Raw genomic sequence first — 11,675 nt, 5'->3', positions numbered from 1 at the left:
ACATACTCGCTCCATAATGGGAAAAATATCCTTTCTATTTTATTCAGCAAAGTTCAATTATATTCTTCTTACTATAAAATCATATAATATAAAATAATGGCACAGGACTTATAAGCATATCTTGTCTGCTAAATTAACAAGCATACAGCCTTTGGCATGGCACATAGCCAGATAACATACGGTAGGCCAACTCGTATTCTGTTCTTCTGAAATACATTTTCTTCATATCATGTTTCTTTAGACCTGCCTAAAATAAATAATGGATTTATTGTGATGGTGTATATTAAATAGATATATTATATATTTTTTTTTATGTAGATGTTCCAAAGGCGTGCATCATTGGCTTGTATGCGTGGAGGTTTGGAGATGCTAAACATGTTTATGTTAATTAACGTTCAATTACCGTGAGAGTAGTCAGTCTTTTGCATGACAATAACAGGCTGACAAAATGTCATGACCGCCACAGTCCTAGCCAGGCGCACCAGTTCATGTCAAGAACTCCAACGCTGCTGGGTTTTTCATGCTCAACAGTTTCCCATGTGAATTGTCCACCACCCAAAGGACATCCAGCGAACTTAACACAACTGTGGGAAGCAATGGAGTCAACATGTGCCAGTATCCCTGTGGAACGCTTTCAACACCTTGTAGAGTCCATGCCCTGACAAATTGAGGCTGTTTTGGAGGGCAAAAGGGTGTTCCTAATGTTTGGTATACTCCGTGTATGTGTGTAGTAGGCTAAATGCTAAGGAACAGAATGCTGACTTTCAAATGGCCGTTATTAGCAGTCCTTCAATTATCACCCAAACCACTATATTCTGGATTCTCAAGCCTGTACTCTGGTGTAGGCTATACTATAACTGTGGTCATATTACGTTCTAAACTAAAATACTGTTTTATATAGTGGGCAATGCAGTACTGTGCATCTCTTTTTGTAATGGTAAGCCTTAAAATAGTTGGTTTTGCGTTGAATGGGAACCACTTGCATGCCCGTTAAAAAGGTCAGGATTTTTTAGGTACAGTACCGTTAAAAAGAGAGAACTGCTTATTGTTTTATGCCACTTTTGTGGGAGTGACAATATCTTGTAGAGGTTAGTGACTGCTTGGTAGGCTTGGAAAATACCATTTTCAATGTATATACAGCATTTGATCACATTAGTTTTTCGCTACAGATTTAGGGTGGTGATGACTCAGATGTTTTAGTAGAATCCTTTTAACCACAAAGGGATTACTTAATTTAGCAATGTTCTATAAAATTAGAATTTGAACCTTTATTCAATCACTGACAACATACAAGCATTCACTTTAGCCTTTAGAGATTGATGAAGTAAGAAATGTCCATCAAATAATATGGTGTGATAATATGGTATCCATGTCTTCAACATGCCTGTAATGATAAAGTGTAATGCTCTGTCCTGCTGCTAAGCTGAGAGTGAATAACAATCTACAAATAATGCATACTACGTACAATCATATTAATCTGAGACAATTTTTTTGAAATGTATAATGTATAATGTGAAATGAATAATAACCTGTGACTTTTTAGGTAAAAACGTGTATTTTCATAAATAGAGGTAATTGAATGTTCCCATGTGTATCTGATTCCATTGTTTAGTTTTAGCGCACCTGGGGTATAATTATAAGTGCCAAACAGTAGCAAAACATTTGGCAATGGGAAATGTTTTGTCAACAAAAGGGGGTGTTCAGATTAGTCACTCCCCGTTTTAGCTGTTTGCTTCTTTTTGGTTCCTACTAGTGAATAAACCCCAGGGCATATCTTGGAAGAAAAGGTCAAACAATCATATTGTTGATAAATATTGAATGGAGAATACCAAATTGTTGTTTGGTTTTAAATTATTCATCAAAGTTATGCAGTACAATTTTAAGTGTGTTTATAACAGTCTGTTTATTAAACAAGGTAAAGGTCGTTTTTTATTCAACATTGATATTCTTAGTTTTACTTCTCAGTCTTGTGTGTGCATATTAAGTTGTCTAGAAACTTTATATTAAATCACAAAGCAAGACAAGAAAAGGTGTAATAAATCGACACTATCTTTTCATAGAGAATATGGGTTAACAGTTAATTCATATACAGATTAGAGTTTGGATATTTCATCGGGAAAAATAAAAATGTTTACAAGACCCAATACTGAGGAACACAATACAGAATATGGAAATAAAATGGTAGTTCAATGATAAAATTGTTAAGGCTTATATGTAAATAACTGATATAAAACATGAATATTAATAAAAAGTATCAATATTCAGAAAGACAAATCATTACAGTAAGTTCATACATAAACATACCTGTACAAAACCCTAACCCAAAACAGTTATGAAAAATGATAATGTTTTACAGTACAGCAACATGTACATTGCCCAATTTTATTCTCGGAAGAGAGTAAATTGAAGTGGCAGGGTCTGTTGTTGCCATAAATGTTTATTTCCAGGCCAGTGGCTTGAATTGTATTTTTTTTTAAACATACTATAAATGTATTTAACAATATTCTCAGTTCCATCTCAAATAAACATCTAGCCTTAGCACCGTGTCCTGAGTAACCTGAAGAATACAGGCTACTAGTACCATCCAGAGCAACCAGAAGGTAAAATTACAGTAAAAATACAACAATACTGTGTGTATACCATGATGAAAGAAACATATGAAGTTATATGGTTTGAACAAACTCATACTGACTGCACATTAAAATGTAAACCTGTTGAGAATTAGTTTCACAAATCAAGATAAAACTATCCTGAATGTAGTGGGATTAGGGTTAATATTGGCTAACTATTTGGTCCAAATGTGCACTTTCAAATATCAATGTCATGTTTAAACTATGTTATTGACTTTTTTCAATAAAGCAGCACAGGCCTCTGTAACCAGGCTGGGAAATAGCTTTAACTTGACTTGGTGATATGATTGTGAAGTGTAATGTGACACCAGTGAGAGTATAACAACATAGAAGTCAATAAAAATACAAAACATTTCACCTCCAATAAATGTATGTTTACTATATATTTCTCTAAATATATTCAGAATAGAAATGTGTCATGTTCTACTCTAGTAACATAGACCTAACCACATTACCAACTTGTCAACATCAGCTGTTGTGACTTAGAACTATCATGACACAAAGCATTCCTCTCCTTTACTAGCACCTTTGCTAACAACAGCTTGTGTTATGATTACCATCGGAAGTTACTTGACAAAAGTTGACATGACTGTTTATAACATTTGTAATGCTTATCTTGACAGCTTTGTGTAGGCTTATTGAGGGCAGTGCCAAGTAAAGCCAAAAAGCTTGCGCACTAGCTAATGTTAGCTTGCTTTCCCAATGAATCTTGACTAGGCTCACATAGGTGAGAAGTTCTGTTGATTTAATTAGTGTCTGATCATATAACCCATATGATCTTGATTCCATTAACCATAACAATTGAACTGATCTTGACGAAACAGTAAACATTCATGAATTTTTTTAACATTTTGGTGCACTTTGTTTCACCATTCCTCCAAGAGAAACAACCTTACAATCGAGTTGTCCACATAGTTCCAATTGCTTTTCGCTAAAATGCTGATTTTAATGTCTGACCCTGTAAACTTTGCTTAAAATAAAAAAAAGATCAGACTTTTGATTAGACACAGTCAATACTCTTAGCTGCCTCAAGCAATCTTTTTGAATTTCCATCGGAAAAGATAGAAAACCATTTGGATCCAAAACCACAAGGCCTGAAAGTGCTTTAAGATTATCTTTGGATGTCGCCAGAACACACCCAGAAAATATTAATCCATTTAGTTTCGGTATAAGGGAAAATATTGACTGACATTTTAGAAACCCATTTAATGGAATAATTGTTCCGTAACATTAATGTTAAGAGCCAATGCATTAGACCGTTTGCATAACGCTCAGTTGTATCCGACACCAGACATGATCCGACATTTTTTCCCATTGACATAAACCTTTGCAAAGAATGCGCTATGCTCGTTTTCATTTAAACCGACCCAATCTGTGTAAAAATGGAACAAAGGTTTGTAAATTAATGTCAGGTGTCATGTGATGCATATGTAGGCCTTGTGTCGATGGCCTTATGTGCAGGGCCCCTAAACTTCAGCCTTATATAGAAAAATAATACAACAACATACAGTAATGCTGAACTCAGATGAGGGAGATGCGTATTGGGATACTGGGGGACTCTGTCCTCTGAGGGGACTGGTGGCTCACTAGGTGCTCCACTACTGTGTGTTTGGACATGTGCTTCATAAGGTAGGTCTCCTGCAAAGACACAAAATGGACGATCAAAACCGGTTTGTTTTCCCGACACAAAAGCGTAAACACAGGAACAGGTTGGCAACCCTGCTTCCAAAATGCAGTCATGACTCGTGCATGCAGGTTTTTGTAAAAGTCAGGAAGCAACTGAAACTGATTCAGTTAATATTCAATCTTCTTTGACCACTGTAGATTATTTCTACATGTGGTGAGCATAATCGTGCTTAATTATCATAATGTCCAGCTTGAGCAAATGTTCACAGACACTATAATTGACCAGGACCATAGTAATGCCTTGTATTTGCTGACACTACTACTACTACTACTACTAACACCTAATACTGAATAGTGGGATAGGATACTCACTGAGGTGTATGCCCGGCCACACATACTGCAGCAGTACGCCTTAGCATTTTTGATGGCGTGCGCAGACAGGTGGATCTGTAACGATGCTGAATCTGAGTAGGCACGGTAGCAGTTGGGACATTTGTACGGCTTGTCCTTGTTGTGCTGCCTCTGGTGGGACTACATAGAGCGAGAGAGAAGAGGTAAGAGCAACCCAGTCACTCATTGCAGGATAACTATCATTCAGAGCATCCCAGAAAAGGTATTGTATGGTTGAGTTGACAATGTTGCTCGACATGTTCAGCAATGATATCCAATTTAGGTCTCTTGTTATACATTCTTTTTGAATAATACGGCTTAAAAATACCTATATTCTTCTCTCCTGGAATCTTATTCCTTTAATTCTGCAGTATACCATTGCCATTTAGGGCTAATTTCAGGTTGAATTGTTACATGTAGCACCTTTAACATTACGAAGTGACTGCGGATCCCAACTTTTCTGGACCCCTCTTCCCGACAGCTAAAGGTCCCGGAGCTTCTAAGCATTTGTGCGGGATTCCCTACTTTACGCAGTCTCTGCTCTACTCTCTACTCATAGAGAACAGGCTACTCTGGCGAATGGTGCTCGTTTAATAAAGTTAGATCAAAGCTGAATCAATGTCTGGAAGATCACATAATGATAGTATTCTACATTATAAACTGGTTGTTTGGATCCTGGATGCTGATTGGACAAGCGGCGTTCCAAGCCGTGCTATATTGGCCGTCACAGACACAGCTATGCCTGCTAACAGTTCCTTCTGAAAAGTATGACTACGCCTCCATAAGAATATCATGTTCATGCTGCTGTCCGAATCATCTCTTGTATTTATCTCAACTCGCACATTATTTACCCTTGCTTCCAGCCTAGTATTTAGTTACAGTGGGGGTTAATATAAGCCTCGCTGTCTGCCTGTCCGACCTCGGAAAGAAAGTTTCACTTTAGAATGTTGATCTCTGTAGTACCATACCTAGAGTGAACGGTGCCCAAGCGACACAAGACAACTTTTTCTGAGCCAGTCGTATTCACTCATCAATGTCATTATCATGGACATCCAAGTAAATGCAAATAGAGAAAAAGCTACAACAAACAAAAATGCAGCTAGTGTACTGTCATTCCAGGTTCAATGTTTGACGTGACTGAGTTAGCTGAAGTTGGCTAGCTAGCTAGCTAGCAAGTGACAAGAACGTTATGTATCTAGCTTGCATAGCAACCATTTTGTTTAGAATGGACGACCAGTCCTTTTGCCTAGGCATAGCAACTATGCAAAAATAATTAATACCTGGGTCGCATCTGTAGCAACATGCCCAAAATAACCAGACTTTTGTCCGGACTATATCTTCTGGTGGAAGAATGAAATTGTATGAATTGACTTATCAAAATAAAGTTTTAATTAAAATATGTAATACCTTGTTATTTTAAGATGTTGGTAACAGTTTTATCAAAGCAAATAAGGCACGAGAGGCAGTGCTGTATCGCGTTGGGCTGAACAATGGCATTTACCTGTGACTGTATTCATGATACAGCACTGCCTCTTGTGCCTTATTGCTTAATAACAGAACCGAATATAATAGCATAGTATAACATTACTGTAAGCCAAAAAACACAACCTAATTTCTTTTTTTAGGATGATTGTGCTAATGGTCACATTTTTCTCATGTAGCCCAAACTCAACAGTGTGCGCCACTAGGCAAAATATGTGCTTCGATTGAAACTAAACACAGGTAGGCTATGCTACAGTTTGTTAACACCGTCTGCTCTAAAATTCGCTCACTGTAAACTATTCAAAACAGCCTTGTAGGCTACTTCGAAACAACACTGTATAACTCAAGAAGATCTAAATTCATATCCCCATGAAACTGATTAAGATCAAATGGTTGGTATGCAGATGCTGCATGGACATTTCAGCGGTAAAACAGAATTTATCATTCACGGTCACAAAAATGTGTGCATCAAGTAGAGGTAAAGATCTTCAAGCTCTGGGGGAAAGGGATCCAGGGGGGCAGGACAGGGTGGTTACCAACGGATCCACAGCCTCGGCCTTAACATTATCAATCGGCTCGGTGCCATTCAGGACTGGGAGATGGACTGTAAAGGATTATTATTCCTGTTATGATGTAGCTAGTACTGACCTGGAGGTTAGAGAGCTGGGTAAAGGCCTTTTCACATCCAGGGGCCGCACATTTATAGGGTCTGTCACCAGTGTGGATTCTAAGACACATACAGAGGACGATAGATTCATGTTAGAGAGAATGAACTGAAATATTACGGTTTATTGAGCAATTACAGCAGAAAATATAATGTAATTACAAAATAACATGTAAAAGAATATGGTGTAAACATACTGTATTTATGACAGTTATAAAATAATGGATACATTCACTGTATCATACATTTCATATTACTACCCAATGGCAGTGTCACTGATGGAAAGCTACTGTACATTCCAGCAATACATCAATGGAATGCTCCGGTTTAAAATATATTTTTTATGTTGTCAATGTCATTATGAAGCAACAGACACATTTTCAAATGGTGTGGATTGTGGTGGACGACTTCTTTCCCTCCATCCCTTTCTATTCCATGAAGGTGAACTCAACTGACCTGGTGTGCTGTTGCAGGTGCGAGAGCTGGCGGAAGGAGTTCTCGCAGTAGGAGCAGTGGTAGGGCTTGATGCCCAGGTGGATGCGGAGGTGCTGGGCCAGGTAGGATGCGTTGGCAAAGGACTTGGAGCAGTGGGGACACTTGTGAGGCTTGGCCTCCGTGTGGGACTTGGAGTGGATCTGCATCTCTGACTTTGACATGAAGGTGAGCGGACACACTTTGCATCTGGGTGGAGGGATACATACAAATGGGACAGGGTCAAATCTTTTGTCACGAACGAAGGTTGTTTTATGAATGATACTGCAACACTCAATAAGGCACTTAATAAGGTGTCATGACTGAATGCCTTATGTACTGTATGTACCCCCTTAAAGTAAAGTGTTACTGATATGTGCATATAACTTAACTACATATCTCAAGTAGGTCAAAAACCATTGAAATGGGTGATTATTTAAGAGATAAGACATTAAACTAAGCGAAACTAAAACTTTTTTGTTTGTTGTTGAAGTAACCATACCTGTAGGTTTTGCCCTCTTTAGCAGGGAAGGTGATACAGCCCTGGTCGGCACCAGAGGCCATGATGGGGTAGGGCACCACCAGCAGAGGCCCTCCACTCTCCGCTTTGATCTTCTTCCGCCCACGGGGAGTCTTGGGTGGTGGGCCGAGGAGTCCGGCCAGGCCCCCGCTCTTTATCTGTTCCATGCCAGGGCTGCTGGCCAGCCCAGAGATGATGTTGACCGATGGGGTCCCTCCCAGTCGGTTCTGGCTGCTGGAGGTGGGGGTGGTGGGGGTGAGGGCTTCCGAAATGCTGTGGCCGTCCGGCCGGGACATAGGGGCCAGACCTGTGTATGGGCACATGAAGACTTACAAATGATAAGCCATGCAAAAAGTTAGCGATTTAGCTTGCTGAAAGACTGAGCTTTTACGCAAACTAATAAGGGACCGTGTTACACTGAAATATTTTTGGGCTCTTGTCTCATCCTTTGCCGTGTACTACACTGCTGTTGAATGTTTTAATTGATGATTGTACATGTATGTTTCCCATGAGAAAGGGGGTGTGGTTATTACCTGACCGATGGTTGACTCTAGAGGGCTGCTCTACGATCTGTCGCATGTGCCACTCATCCCACAGTCCTTTGGCCTTCACTGCTGACTTGTCATCCATATTCACGTCTGCATCATCGAGATTGAAGGTAATAAAATTAACTGATCTAACTGAGGGACAAATGAGAAAATCACTTTATAAATAGCACCAATTTCTACTCAACATCCATCCTGAAATCTTACAATGCTCTATAATACAATGGGAATGATTAAAAACTGGACTGGTAGGCATCCACCATATGACTTTCATCTATGCGTTCGGAAATCAATGCAGAGGAGATGCGGAAGGGAAGCCACTTCAGACAATTGAGACGCACCATTGAACAGGTCTCGAGCATCACCAGAGCCAAGTGGTATCTCCAGTGTGCACCCATGTGGTGAGCAGACAGCAGACCGCAAACACTGTTACAGTACCTACCTGGTACAGAGCTGGAGGCTGGGCGGGCATGCAGGGCGATGTCGGGCTGCTGGACCGAGCCCTGGGGGTGATGCTGGCCCTGCTGGGGCTTGGGCATGAGCATGCTGTGCTGCCCCCCGTCCAAGGGGGAGGAGGCCACCAGCAGGGTTTGCTGGGAAGGGGCTGAATTGGTTGGCAGGTGCAGGGGTCGGATCTTCTCAGCCATCAGCTGCTCCTTGATCTTGTTGATGAGTACCAGGTTATCCAGCTGAAAGGGTTAACCGGTCATGCTCAACAGAAAACAGCTCCAGTGTATCAACCATCAAGCTAAAGATAATCCCATTATAGTCCTACTTTTGTTGCCTACTTTTGTTGTTTAGCTCTTATACTCATGGAAGTTTACCTATATGGACATTCTTAGATTGAAACACTTCTGAGAAAACAATGAGATGCATATGCATAATGTCAGCCTAGATGGAAGGACAGAAAAAAGGAAGATGTCCTTACCTGGCCAGGCATGGAAGGAGGCGGAGGCCAGAAGTAGGGGTTGTTGAATCGAGGCTCAGCCATCCTGAGACAGAAACACACATTTTACTGCAGTATTCTATCAATTTCCAATTACAAATATACAAAGCATTTTCAATGTATTGGGAGTTGAGGGATGTTATTAAAACTACTTAGATTAAAACAGTGTCAGTTTATCTGTCCATCTACTTTGGGATTCCTGTAACTCTTTGTTTTTGAGCATGTCTCATATTTTCCTTTGATTTCTGAAGTAGGGATGCCTACCTGAACATTAAGAAACATTGTTTCTTAAAATCGGAGTAAAGTACAGTAGTAGAGTGAAAAAAGTACAATAAAATGAATAGGAAGCAGACTCGGGTCCACCTCTCAACACCAAAAGAGCAGTTTTGTACCATATGGCTATGGAAATTAATTGTTGTGACTATGTGTGAATTTGCCTGTTGTTGTGTGTATTTTATGTGATAACTAAAGTTATTCCATTTTTATATTATATAAAAGTAATCCTTCTACTAAATATGACATGCCAATAATAAAGTATTAATAGAATATAATAATTATATTGTGGTATTCAGTCACAATAATACATTTTCATAATTATGGCTAGTATTTTGGTATAAAAATCTATTATGTTCAGTTCAAAGTACATAGTAAAATAAAGGCCTATCATACAAGACATGACAAGAATGCAGTCAAAGATCAAAACTTTCACTGTTCACACCTGTCAGTCATTTTCGATAGGCCTACCCTCAATATTCTTTATCCCACTCCCAAATGTTTATTTAATTTGCCTAAAGATGGCTGAACTCACATTTTTGGTCTGAAATCAGAATAGGCTAAATGTCATCGTTGTATTAATTATTTCTTACCAAAATTATTTTCCAGTAAAATATGAGTTATGTAGGGTATTTTGGGCGACTTTTCCCTCATAACATGTTTCCTTTGGAAGTCTAGACTTTTGTTAGGCTTACACGTGTGCCCTTCGACCTTTCTGGAATTCAGTGACATAATTTGGCGATGTGACCATCCGATCCGATACCACTCAGACATTCTCAGACAGTTTTATTTAAAAAATTCCAGACAAAAGAGAAACAAAAATGGCAGCCTGACTCATTTTTATAAGGCGGGACGCCATATTCTGCAGACCCCAATATTAGGACCATCTTCTTTTGCTCCTAAAAGGAGACCGCCTAACACAAAGGTGTGTTTATGTCAAAACATGAATGTTTGTTTACGACAATTTGCAGGTTTGAATAGCCCGGCCTCCCCACCTCTTAAAAAAACGGACACTTCCTACAACAACCATGCCTTGCAAAATAACACGGAAATATGTACGATTCTCGAGCTTTGCACCTAAATATTTTAATAAATCAACATCATCGATGCGTAAAGGTCACAACAGCACGCTGACAGATATTCTAAAATACGTTATGCCAATCTTAACCAAAATGCATTCAACATTGCAACTTTTTTTGACGAACCGAGGGGCAATGCATATATATCTGTACAATGCATACATTTGCGGTTTATCGACTTCCAGAAATACCCATTTACAAATAACATAAAATAATTGCACACAGACCTGATGTCACGATTGCAGATTTTGTCTTGCTCTATAAAATGTTGATGTTCTTTCTGCCTGCCTCCAATTGGTTCAGCGCTTCCGGGTTGCTTTGTTCACTTCTGGGTACTGCTACATGGTAGCTGCTGCTGCTGATGCTGCAAACTGACTGAAGGCTGGTATTTTTTTTATCTGAATCCAACAACAACAATAGTTTTTAGCGTGGCTATAATGCAAAACAACAACGCACTGACAAAAGCATTGATCATGTCCAGGAATCCAAACGCGCCTGTGTCACTTGCGACATTACTAAAAGAGACAGTGCGGTGTACTTAAGATTTATATTAAAGATTCGGAATTTACTCGTTAATACCTCTTAAACGGAGCGTGCAAGATTGATATAAATGACATATTCTGAATCAGCTGAACAAGTTACACCCCTTGTTTTTGAAATTCGGTGTCGTATTTTGTTTTTGGAGTTCAAATGCAGCTGAAACATTGCTCTTCTTAGCTGAGGGGTTAAGGGACTGTCTTAAAACTGCAACGCCTACTTTGGCATGTTAATAAAACACTTTCAATGTAGCTTCTCAAATATGGAGGACTAAAAGTGCCACAATTAAATAAATAAATACACCATTAAATAATTACTTAAATGTGTCATTAATTAATTCAAATTAGAATTAAATACATAAATGTGTAATTAAATGTATCATTAATTAATTCAAATACCGATTCATTTTATGTAAAATACATATATAATTATTTCACTATTTACATTTACATTTCATGATCCTGCATTGCAGTGATTCATGAATTACTTAAAACTGTCAAACTGACCCATCA

General features: G+C 38.9%; 1 protein-coding gene across 1 annotated transcript; it reads right to left on the bottom strand.

Moving 5' to 3' along the window:
• Positions 1-1,884: 1,884 nt before the first annotated feature.
• LOC311149648 (zinc finger protein 362-like) lies at positions 1,885-10,888 on the bottom strand. Its single transcript, XM_084186845.1, has 9 exons — positions 10,854-10,888; positions 9,257-9,320; positions 8,771-9,017; positions 8,317-8,421; positions 7,766-8,090; positions 7,249-7,473; positions 6,777-6,855; positions 4,629-4,787; positions 1,885-4,268 (listed from the first exon to the last, which is right to left on the bottom strand). Exons 2-9 carry the CDS (start codon positions 9,317-9,319, stop codon positions 4,152-4,154), a joined length of 1,320 nt encoding a protein of 439 aa, XP_084042971.1. The 5' UTR covers position 9,320; positions 10,854-10,888; the 3' UTR covers positions 1,885-4,151.
• Between the last annotated feature and the right edge of the window lie 787 nt (positions 10,889-11,675).

The sequence above is a fragment of the Coregonus lavaretus genome (genome assembly GCF_964263955.1).
Source record: "Coregonus lavaretus genome assembly, chromosome: 22".
NCBI lineage: Eukaryota > Metazoa > Chordata > Actinopteri > Salmoniformes > Salmonidae > Coregonus > Coregonus lavaretus.
The sequence above is the reverse complement of the archived record's forward strand: the minus strand, read 5'-3'. Positions and strand labels throughout refer to the sequence as shown.